The sequence below is a fragment of the Pongo pygmaeus genome, chromosome 13 (assembly GCF_028885625.2).
Source record: "Pongo pygmaeus isolate AG05252 chromosome 13, NHGRI_mPonPyg2-v2.0_pri, whole genome shotgun sequence".
Lineage (NCBI taxonomy): Eukaryota > Metazoa > Chordata > Mammalia > Primates > Hominidae > Pongo > Pongo pygmaeus.
In genome coordinates this window covers 87,930,084-87,942,182 of record NC_072386.2, presented here as the reverse complement: position 1 = coordinate 87,942,182, position 12,099 = coordinate 87,930,084, and the positions used below count along the sequence as shown (strand labels likewise).

At 42.2% G+C, this 12,099-nt stretch overlaps 1 protein-coding gene across 1 annotated transcript in view; it reads right to left on the bottom strand.

Moving 5' to 3' along the window:
• Positions 1-12,099, bottom strand: part of TMOD1 (tropomodulin 1) — a 93,976-nt gene that overhangs the window by 5,875 nt on the left and 76,002 nt on the right. Inside the window, exon 9 of the mRNA XM_054502180.2 lies at positions 3,939-4,083. Coding sequence (XP_054358155.1) covers positions 3,939-4,083 — 145 coding nt within the window. The remainder of the gene's footprint in view (positions 1-3,938; positions 4,084-12,099) is intronic.

Here is a 12,099-nt window from a genome sequence, read left to right as displayed (position 1 = left end):
AATGGCCACAGGATACAAAAATCTCAGTTGGACAAGAGGAATAAGGTGTTTTATAAAGCTGTTACACAGCATGGTGAATATAGCCAATAATAGTGTATTATATATTTCAAAATTGCTAAAAATAAACGTTCTCACCACAAAAGGTATTTGAGGTGATGATACGCTAATTCACTTAATTTAATTTTTCCACATTGTATTCATAAATCGTAACAGCACTTTGTATCACATAAATATATACAATTACAAATTGTCAATTGACAATAAATTTTTTTAGAAATTGCTTTGCAGTGTGCTATGTCTGGGTGCTTGCTGCAAAGGTCTTCCCTGAGAATATTGTAAAATGGTGACTCCCAGGAAGGGATGTTTTCTGCTTTTAAACACGTTACTCTCCCTCCACACAATACCCCAACCCACACAACTGTCTTAACTCACAGGCTGCAATTCAGATTTTACTAAGTGGAGAGAGCTGAGCTGCAGTGGCAGATTTAGAGGACCTGAGTGCCATGCTTGGCCTGGCTCTTTGCTATAAATAGTGTGGAGATGACAGTCATCTGAGGTATTGCTGTGGGAAAACGCAGATGGGATCCACAGCTCGGCTCCTCCCTGGCGCCCTGCACTCACAGAACGCTCTGTTTAGAGCTTGGTGCACAGGGTGGGGAGGACCGAAAATGCACTGGTCAGGATGCATCCTGGGCATACCGCCTGTCTGCAGAGCCAGTCGCTGTCCTCATAGCCTTGGGGACTGAATGTCCCCCAAGGAGGAGCCCAAGTACTGCAGAGGCCCCAGCCATGGGCAAAGAGCCAGCAGAGGCAGGTGAGAGTGAGCAGGAGGCCTGAGAGGCCTGCTCCCTTCCCAATCTGTGCTCCCTGCTGCCAGGCCTGCTAACAGCCTCAGTCCCAAGGAGGAGCTGGCAGGAGGCTTTTACGATACAAATATTCAGTTGGAAAACATGAAGTCTGTCTGCTTCATTGCGGCATTAACGTAGGATGCAAATAATCTGTTGTAAAGTCAGGAGGAAGCTGAGGCACTGCCATAAACAAACATTTCTCTTACAAAAATTAGCAGATGGGCACAAATTTCATTTTAAAGCTAGAGATCCTACATCACCAAGTAGCACTCTGTTCCCTGTAATCACTGAGATGATTCACCTCTAATTCCTTCTGTAGGAAACCCCAAGGGAGCAGCGGCCCACAGTTCCCTGGGGTAACCCAGAGGCCCATTTTTATCACCTGGCATCACCGTCCAGGAAACTGCCACAGTCTCTGCTTCCTGCCTGCTTCCATCGCCAGGCCCCTGAGCTTGACATTAAAGGCCTTGGGCTGCAGCCACCCAAACACCTACCCAGCCCCATTCCTTGTGAACATCCCATACACTTTCAACTGTCCTGCCTTTGCTCATGCTGTTGCCTCTGCTTGGAATGCCCTTCCCTTCCTTCTTTGTGAACTCTTATTTTTCCTCCTAGGTCTAACTCCTTATAACAGTTCCTCCAATCCTTTTAGATCCTTCTGTCTCTCCTTTGTACCCCCAGCACCACTTCCTAATACTTCTAGAGCCCCCAGAGGGATGCCTCTTGACCTCCTCCATCAACCTATCTCTTCCTTTCAAGGCTGGCTAAAGCCCCATCCCCAACCAGGATGCTTTGCCTAACTGGCCTCTGTCTTGATAAATCATTTCCTCACTTTGTTTAGATAGAATTTGTAGGCATTCTTGAATTTTTAGGCATGACTTTGAGTCTTTTGTTTTCCCCTAAAAGGTTATAAAGCTTCTTCAGTCAGAGGTAGCCTTTCTGCTACCTCTGATATCACCTAGCACAGTCCTAGGCACACAAAAGTTGCCCAGAAAATGCTTGCTGTCACTAACAGCTGGTGTGACCTGACTGAGCTGCTGCCTAGACCCCCTACCCCCACCCCAAGCTCCAGTTTCTTTCTAAGGGAACTGGAGGGATAAGCTCTTAAGTCCTTCTGGCTCTACCATCCTACATTCTTACAATGGCCTCTGAAAGTTCTTGGTGATGGGAGTCAGGCCTGAATTTTGGACTCTCAGATTCACAGGACTGGGAGAGTTTTCAAAGGCCATTTTGTCCAACTCCTAGATGATGCTGTTATCCCCCTGCAGCACCTGTGACCTCTGCTCATCTAGAGCCTCTATCCCCAGAAACAAGACCTCCAGACCATCATGCCATTGGAGGACAAAAACTGGGTTAGCCCAGAGATAGGATCCAAGGGGCACAGAAGAAACTTAACTGAGGGGGAAACAAATATGAGATTATTGCATATAGAATAGAAACGCAAGGCTTCTCCATGCTGGTACTGTGGCCAGATCACAGCTGCTGGCCTTCTTCAACCATTCAGTTTAGCTATGACATCTGTGATATGATATAATAATTATGATTCTTATTTGTGTTCGTTCTTATTTTATTTCAAGTAAGGATACTTCTGATAAACCAAGACTCTGCACACATTTTTAAAAATGGGCTTTTCTAGATCCGAGGCTCTAGAAAATAGTGGCATTTGGAGTGAGCAATGAATGAATAGCTCCTGGGCTGTGACATCCTTACAAGCAGGAACCTATAGAACTTTGGTATATGTTTGTGGAATTTAATGACTCGATCTAAAGTGTGTGTGTGAGTGTGTGTAATCCTGTGGTTATCTGTGCATGTGGGGTCTGTGCACACCTGCCTTGAGCATACACTCCTACACACTCATCTCTGTTCTTCGAGGGCTTCCAGGTAGTGACCTGGCCTCAGATAAATCACCAGGAAGTGACACACTTTGAGTGAAGCATTCGTATTAGGCTCTTTGCATTTTATCGAGGGTTGGAAACCATTGTGTAGAGCAGGTTTGAATCTGATGAAAAACTCACTGAAGATGCTGTCCTTTAAAACACAAGTTTATTTCACAATGTAGTCCCAGAAAGAGGCTTTTTTTTTTTTTTTTTTTTTTTCAAACTCATTATGCCTCCTTCCCTTCTGTGATAAGAATACTGTAACTTGGTTTGGCTTCCTGCTGTCTTGGTTCTAGGAAACTCAGGGCTCAATATAATCATCATTCATGTTAATGATATAGACCTACTGCTTTTCTTGGTTTTTTTCCCCCTCTTGTTTTTCTACAGCCTTGTCAGTCACGCTCCCTTTGTTGAATGCTATATCAAATTCTTTTTTGGCAGCCAGCAGGAATATACATAAGCAATAACTACACAGAGCTTATGAACAACCAGCATCTGCAAGTAAGATCATGATTGCTCAAACTTTTCATTCAGTTGACTTATATACCTATTGGTTCATATAGGTATATAAGTGTTCATTATCAAAAAAATTATGATATTTTCATTTTCTTAATTTTTTTGTTTTTAAAAATTTCCTGATAATGTCTCCTTCATAATTATTTTTCCTTTTAGAAAAAAACAAACTATGCCTTTAATTGAGATTACATTAATATACCCTACTTTTACTTTACTATGAAGTTGACATTTTCAACTTTTACCTTAAAATCAATGTGAAGTCTCCTAGGCTCAGATTTTGGTAGTCCTACTGGAAGGTAGTTTTGGGATTTGGGCTAAATCTAGACTGTGTGACCTAGAGAGGACGCTATGAGTTCAGAGAAGGGTATTCAGAAGAGGAAAATACTCCCAGGGAGCCCTGTGCCCTCCCAAATTTCACTTCCTTCTGCGAACACACTTACGTGTGCTCTGGGCCCAGCCTGTGCTGAGCTGTGATTTGAGGAGGAGAGGACTCAGCCTTAGCTCCTGAAGTCAAGGAGCTCGTAGTCCAGAGTGGAGATGAGGTACAAACACAGAAAACAAGGAAGACGCGATCGTTGTGAAAATCAAGACTCAAGAAGACTCGGAGAGGCATCTACAGAATTTTCCCTGACATCCCCAGCACAGGTAGATGGAATAACAGGCCTGCGGGCAGGGCAGGAAGCATATTTCTACTCACCAAGGTCATTGTTGTTCATCATTGCGTTGGATGCCCGAAGCCGGGGTCCTTGCTGGGTAAAGTGGTAGCCGAATTTGAGAAGTGTTGCATTTTTTTCCAACATGCTCACAATCTCCATTTCCACTTTGTTGCCCAGGGGCTGGCTCTTTAGTCAAGAAAAAATAAAAAATAAAAAAAAATCACCACTCATTCCATGTGTACAGTGCCTAAACCACCTCTACCTGCAGAAACTCTTGAGTAGTGGGAGGGGATTTTAGCCTCCTCTCCAAGAGTAGGGAAATGGAAGTTTAGAGAAGCTGAAAAGTCACACGGCCAGGAGCAAATGAGCTGGGATTCAAATTCAGGTCTGCTGGATGCCAAGAACAGATCTTTTCACTGCTTTACAACAGCCTCTCTCTGAGCAGATGCCCAAGTAAGAGCTCCACGACAGAAGAGTTTTTGAAGGAGGACATTCAATCATCTAGTCCTAAGGAGACTTTTAAAACCCTGCTGTCCAGACTACACCCCATACTACCTGAATCAGAATCTCTGGGGAGTGGGAATCTGATGGCTGTTTTTAAAAACTTCCCAGGAGATTTCAATATGCACCCAAGTTTGATAACCAGTAATTTAGTCTCTTCAAATTATAAATGAAAAAACTGAGGCCCAGAGAAGGAAAAAGGGTTTTCCCAAGATCACATGGTAAGTTGACAATGCCAAAGTTAGCTTTCTAAAGCCCAATTCTGATCATATTATTAATAGTTCCCTGCCCCCAAATCTATAGTGATCATCTGACAAAGATATAAAGAAAAAAAATCAGAAAAAAAACCAGAAAGACCCAACAATGTTGGGAAGGATATGATGAGGATGTTCATCACAGTCTCAGTTATAATAGTGGGAGGAAAAGGGAAACAATTTATTAAGAGGCCAGGCATGGTGGCTCATGCCTGTTATCCTAGCGCTTTGGGAGGCGGAGGTGGGCAGTTTGCCTGAGCTAAGGAGTTCAAGACCACCCTGGGCAACATGGTGAAACCCTGTCTCTACTAAAAATACAAAAAAAATAGCCAGGTGTGATGGCGGGCACCTGTAGTCCCAGCTACTTGGGAGGCTGACGCAGGAGAATGACTTGAACCCGGGAGGCAGAGCTTGCAGTGAGCTGAGATTGTGCCACTGCCCTCCAGCCCAGGCGACAGAGCGAGACTCTGTCTCCAAAAAACAAAAAATAAATAAAAATTGAAAAAAAAAGAATTCATAGAGAGTTGCTCAGATAAATGATAGTTCAACCTTACTAAATAGAATGTGGGCAGCTCTAAAATGATGGTGCAAATCCTTGGCCATAGCATGTAAAGATGGCCATGGACCAATATTGAATGGAAAGAAAAAAAAAAGAAAAAAAACCCTGGTCACAAAATAGACGATTTGTATGTAAAGTTATCTATATTTTCCATATATGTACATAATGCAGAGAAAAAACTTTTAAGTATATTGATAATGGTGGGATTTGGGGAGAAAGTTTTTGTTTCCTTCTTTATATCTTATTGTATTGTTTGGATTTTCTATTACCATATATAATAAAATAATAAAACATAAATATAATCTTAAACAGGTTGTAAAAGACAGAAAGCTAACATCATACTTAATAGTTAAAGACTGAAAGCTTTCCCCCCAAGATTAGAAACAAGATAAGGATGTTTGCTCTCACCAACATTTTACTGGGGGGGTCTAGACAGGATAATTAAGCAAGAAAAAGAAATAAAATGCTTCCAGACTGCAAAGGACAAAGTAAAACTATCTGTATTTGCAGATGATATAATGTTGTACATAGAAAATTCTAAGGAATACACACACACTCCTACACAAAATTAGTGAGTTCCGGCCGGGTGCAGTGGCTCACGCCTATAATCCCAGCACTTTGGGAGGCCAAGGCGGGTGGATCACGAAGTCAAGAAATCGAGACTATCCTGGCCAACGTGGTGAAACACTGTCTCTACTAAAAAAAAAAATACAAAAATTATCTGGGCGTGGTGGTGCGCACCTGTAGTCCCAGATACTCGGGAGGCTAAGGCAGGAGAACCTGGGAGGCAGAGGTTGCAGTGAGCAGAGATCTCACCACTGCACTTCAGCCTGGCAACAGAATGAGACTCTGTCTCAAACAAAAAAAAAATTAGTGAGTTTGGCAAAATTACAGAATATAAGATCAATACACAAAAATCAGTTGTATTTCTATACACTAGCAATAAGCAATCTGAAAATGAACCTGAGAGAATAATTCAATTTATAATAATATAAAAAATATTAATTCTTCTTTTTTTTTTTTTTTTTGAGACAGAGTCTCACTCTTGTTGTTCAGGCTGGAGTGCAGTGGCGATCTTGGTTCACCACAACCTCTGCCTCCTGGGTTCAAGCAATTCTCCTGCCTCAGCCTCCTGAGTAGCTGGGATTACAGGCGCATGCCACCATATGTGGTTAATTTTTGTATTTTTAGCAGAGACAGGGTTTTGCCATGTTGGCCAGGCTGCTTTCAAACTCCTGAACTCAGGTGATCCATCTGCCTTGGCCCAAGTTCTGGGATTATAGGCATGAGCCACTGCACTTGGCCAAAAAAATAAAATACTAATTCTAACTTCTTTTGTTAGATTTATTTCTAACAAAAGAAGTAAAGACTTATATATTGAAAACTACAAAACAACACTGAAATACATTAAATAAGACCTAAATAAATAAAAAAGCATCCCATGGATCTTAAGTCTTCATGGATCAGAAGACTTAATATTGTTAATATTGCAATATTACCAAATTGATTAAAAGAATCAATGCCATCCTTATCAAAACTCCAGCTGCCTTTTTTTTTCCAGAAATAGACAAGCTGATCCTAAAATTCACATGAAAATGAAAGGAACCCAGAATAGCCAAAACAATCTTGAAAAAGAGGGACAAAGTTGGAGAACTCACATTTCCTGATTTCAAAATTGCTACAAAGCTACAGTAATTAAGACTTTGTGGTACTGGCATAAGGTAGATATATAGATGAATGGAATAGAATCGAGAGTCCAGAAATAAACCCATACATCTATAGACAATTTCTTCTCAAAAAGAACATCAAGACAATTCAATGAGGAAAAATTATCTTCTCAAGAAATGGTGATGAGACAACTAGATATCCACATGCAAAAGAACGAATTTAGACATTACACACAATACATAAAAATTAACTCAAAATAGATCAAAGGCCTAAATGTAAGTGCTAAAACTATGAAACTATGATGAAAACATAGGTGTAAGTTTTTTGTAACCTTGGCAATGGTTTTTTAGATGTAACACCTAAAGCACAAACAAGAAAAGAAAAAATAGATGTTATACTTCATCAAAGTGTAAAACTTTTGTGCTTCAACAGACACAAGAAAGTGAAAAGACAACACAAAGAATGGGAAAAATATTTTGTATTGATATTTGTAAAAATATTTGGTAGATATAGGATTTAAATATGAATATATAAAGAACTATTAGAACTCAACAGTAAAAACACAATTTATAAATGAGCAAAGGATTTGAATAGACATTTCTGTAAAGATAAAAATCGCAAATAAATATATGAAAAAGTGCTCATCATCATTAATAATTCAGAAAATGCAAATCAAACCACAATGAGATTCCACTTCACACACACTAAGATGACTATAATAGAAAAGACAGACAGTAACGAGTGTTGACAAGAATGTGGAGAAAGTGGCACCCTCATACATTGCTGGTGGGAATATAAAATGGTGCAGCTGCTTTGAAACACAGTTTGGCAGTTCCTGAAAAAGTTAAACATACAGCTACCATATGACCCAGCAATTCCACTCCTGGGTGGAAAATAAATAAAAACATAAGTCCACACAAAAAACTTGTTCATGAATGCTCATAACAGCATTATTCAGAATAGCCAAAAGAAGAAACAACCCAAATGATGTTCATCATCTGATGAATGGATACACACAACGTGGTAGGTCCTTACAGTGGAGTATTAGTCGGTCAGAAAGGGAATAAAGTTCTGATATGTGCTATTATACAACACGAACAACCCTGGAAAACATTTTGCTAAATGAAAGAAGCCAGACACAAAGGCCATATATTGTATGATTCCATTGATATGAAATGTCTAGATGAGGCAAATCCATAGCAATGGAAAGGAGGTTAGTGGTTGCCAGGGGCTGGGGGAGGGGATAAAAGCAGAATGAGAGCTAATGGGTATAGAGTTTCTTTTTCGAGTGATAAAAATTTTCTAGAATTAGATAGTGGTGATGGTTGCAGAGCCTTGTGAATACATCAAAACCCACTGAATTTTAAAAGGATGAATTGTGTGGCGTGTGAAGTACCTGTCAATTAGAAAAAACTCCACAGTAAAAAAAAAAAAAAAAAAAAACAATTAGAAAATGGGGAAAGGATATGAAGAGACATTCACTGACGAGGATGTACATATTGCAGATAATCACGACAAGATGTTCAACATCATGACCTATCACAGAAATGCAAATCAAAATCACAATGAGATATCACTACATACCTATCAAAATCTCTAAAATAAAAGTTAGCAACAACAGCAAACGTTGGTGAGAATGTAGAGAAACTGGCTCACTCATAAACTACTGGTGGGTCTAGAAAATGGCACACTGTGCACAAGAGTTGAGTTTTTTAAAATGCAATTGGACTCCTGGGTATTTATCCCAGAGAAATTAAAACATATGTTTACATAAAATCTGTACATGAATGTTTATAGCAGCTTTATATGTAATAGACAAACCGGGAAACAACCCAGGCGTCCTTCAACAGGTGAGTGGTCAAACAAACCATGGTACATCCACACCATGGAATACTACTCACCAGTGAAAAAGAGCAAATAATTGGTACATGCAACAACCTGGATGAATCTCCATAGAATTATGCCAAGTGAAAAAAAAAAGCCAGTCCAAAATGGTTACATAATATATGATTTTCATTTAGATAACATATATATAACATTCTTTAAATGACAAAATATTAAAATGGAAAACAGGTTAGCGGTTGCCTGGGGTTAAGGAGGCAGGAGGAAGAGACAAGTGAACTTGGCTACAAAAGGGGAATATGAGAGATCCCTGTGATGGAAATATTTTGTATCTTGACCTTATAAATGTTACTATCCTTGCTGTGATACAAAACTACAGTTCCCACCTAAACTGCATAGAATACAAGCGATCTCTCTGTTCCCTCCCTCCCTCCCTCCCTTCCTTCGTTCCTTCCTTCCCTCCTTCCTTCCTCTCTTTCTTTCTTTTCTCAGACAGTCTCACTCTGTTGCCCAGGCTGGAGTGTAGTGGTGCAATCTCGGCTCACTGCAGCCTCTGCCTCCCAGGTTCAAGTGATTCTCCTGCCTCAGCCTCCCAAGTCGCTGGGACTACAAGCATGTGCCACCACACTCAGCTAATTTTTTGTGTTTTTAGTAGAGATGGGATTTCACTATGTTGGCCAGGCTGGTCTCGAACTCGGCCTCAAGTCATCCACCCGTCTCGGCCTCCCAAAGTGCTGGGATTACAGGTGTGAGCCACTGCACTCGGCTTCTCTGTATTATTTCTTACAACTGCATACTAGTCTGCAATTAGCCCCAAATTTTAAAAGTTTAATAATAATAATTTAAAAACCAGAAATAGAAACCAAACAAAAATACACGACCACCTCTAATGGCTCCCCACTGCCAAGAACTGCTGCTATTTACTGTGTCCCAGGCCCTGCCTTGTGCCCCACTTGTATGATCTCAGCTCATTCCCTCACTAAGCCAACAGGACACAGCCCCACCTCCTCAGCCTGGCACTCAAGGCCCTCACAAATGACTCTTTGCTTTCCTTCTCTCTCTCCTTTCTTACTCAGCCTGTTTATCTCTGGCAGTCTGATAATGGTACCTGGTGCAGACAGAGGTCTACTCCAAAAAGCTCATATGCCTCCATGTGGAATGCTTTTAGCCTCCCTGTAAGTGTATCCCTATTGCTTTAATATGCACTGCAAATTCCCCCTCCCCAAGAGGCTTTTCCTGATCCTGACCCCAGGAAATGATCTCTCCCCATTCCACACTCAAGTGAACATTGGATGTCCCTCCCTACACCTAGCAGAGTCCATCTGCCTTACTTGGGTCACCTGCCTCTATAGCTGTCTCACCAATTAGAACTGTACTGTCCAATACAGTAGCTACAGTAGCTACTGGCCACATGTTGCTCTATACATCTAAATAATTAAAATGAAAACGATGTATAGTTCAGTTCCTCAGTCCTATTAGACACATTTCTAGTGCTTGATAGCCACTGGTGGCTGGGCACAGTGGCTCACACCTATAATCCCAGCACTCGGGGAAGCTGAGGCAGGAGGATCGCTTGAGACCAGGAGTTTGAGACCAACCTGGGCAGGCAACATACAGAAAACTCGTCACTACAAAAACCAACAAACAAATAGCCACTGGCTGGAGACTACCATGTTGGTTAGTGCAGATATGGAACAGTTCCATCATCACAGGAAGTTCTATTGAACAGTGCTGCTGTAGACCATGAGCTCCTGGGTAGGACATAGTACTCAGTTTCTCTCGGTCAAGGTGTGCGGAATTGAATTGAATGGAGGAAACAGGAACATGCTTGGGAGGGATAGAGGGGACGTCAGCCCAGCATCCAAATGGACAAGCACGAATTGCAGCTGAGACTCTTGATTGAGAACTCCCCCCAGGTATTCTGAGTTCACCAGAGCTCATCTGGGTTCAGACTGGGCTCAGAAAGCTGGCCACGGCAGGCAGAGGGACACTGGTGAAATTCCACCGGCCCCTCTGGCAAGGCTCCTGAGAATGCTGGGAAGAGGTCAGGTCGGTCCTCGGAGGACTCAGCACAGCCCTGGAATCTGGCTGTTTTGGCCTGGAGATGGTACAGCAACCATCTGAGGCCCCAAGAAGGAACTGGCAGCTCCTCCACCCACCCTCCCCAGTTAGCAGGAACCCTGGCCTCTCCTTGAGGTCTCTTGCTGGAAATGCCCTGCTAAAACTCAGGATGGGCTAGTCTCAGAAAGTACTGGTCTCCCCTGAGTGAAGGGGCTACCAGGGACTTCGAGGACTGCCTCTGCAAAGCTGATGCTTCGTGCAGAGTACAAAGCCCCTTGACATGCATTGCCCCCATTCGACCTGTCTACATCCCTGGGAGGTGAGCAGGGCAGGCAGGAGCCAGCATCTCCACCTTAGAGATGAGTATACTGAATCCATGTGTAGATGGAAGTTGGACCATGCTCCCTCGGCTTATTCATGACAGAGCCAAGGCTTGACCTTGACCTGGGGCTGAAAGGACTGCAGAGGTTCTTCTAGGCCCAGTTCTCACATTAGTGTCCAGTACCCTGGATACACACAGATGTGTCTGGGCATGTGCGACAAGGTACAGGATTCCATTAGATAATCATGATCTTCCAGGAGTGTTCATCTCAGACCAAACCCATTCTTTTTACATTAAGGAGTAAAATAGAACACGTGCATACATCTTACAATAAGCCTTAAGATGTCAAAGAAGCTTCAGCCGGGCACGGTGGCTCACGCCTGTAATCCCAGCACTTTGGGAGGCCGAGGCGGGCGGATCACGAGGTCAGGAGATCGATACCATCCTGGCCAACATGGCAAAACCCCATCTCTACTGAAAATACAAAAATTAGCTGGGCGTGGTGGAGCGCGCCTGTAGTCCCAGCTACTCGGGAAGCTGAGGCAGGAGAATCGCTTGAACCAGGGAGGCGGAGTTTGCAGTGAGCTGAGATCATGCCACTGCACTCCAGCCTGGTGACAGAGGGAGACTCTGTCTCCAAAAAAAAAGATGCCAAAGAAGCTTCATACCTGCATCTTTCTCTGACTTCGGGGACCCTGAGACTAAAATAACTCATTCATTTTATAGAAGAGAGAACCAGTGGCTGGGGAGCCAGGACTGAAAACCAGTTCTCTGACTTATTTTTCAAGTAACTTATTTAGTGATTACTGCGTGCTAAACAATGTCATAAACATTTTACAAAAGCTAATTCATTTTTTCCTATCAATCTAAGGAATATGTACTACTATCGTTATTTTCATTTTATTTTATGTTATTTTTTGAGATGGAGTCTTGTTCTGTTGCCCAGACTGGAGTGCATAGCACGATCTTGGCTCGCTGCAACTTCTGCCTTCTGG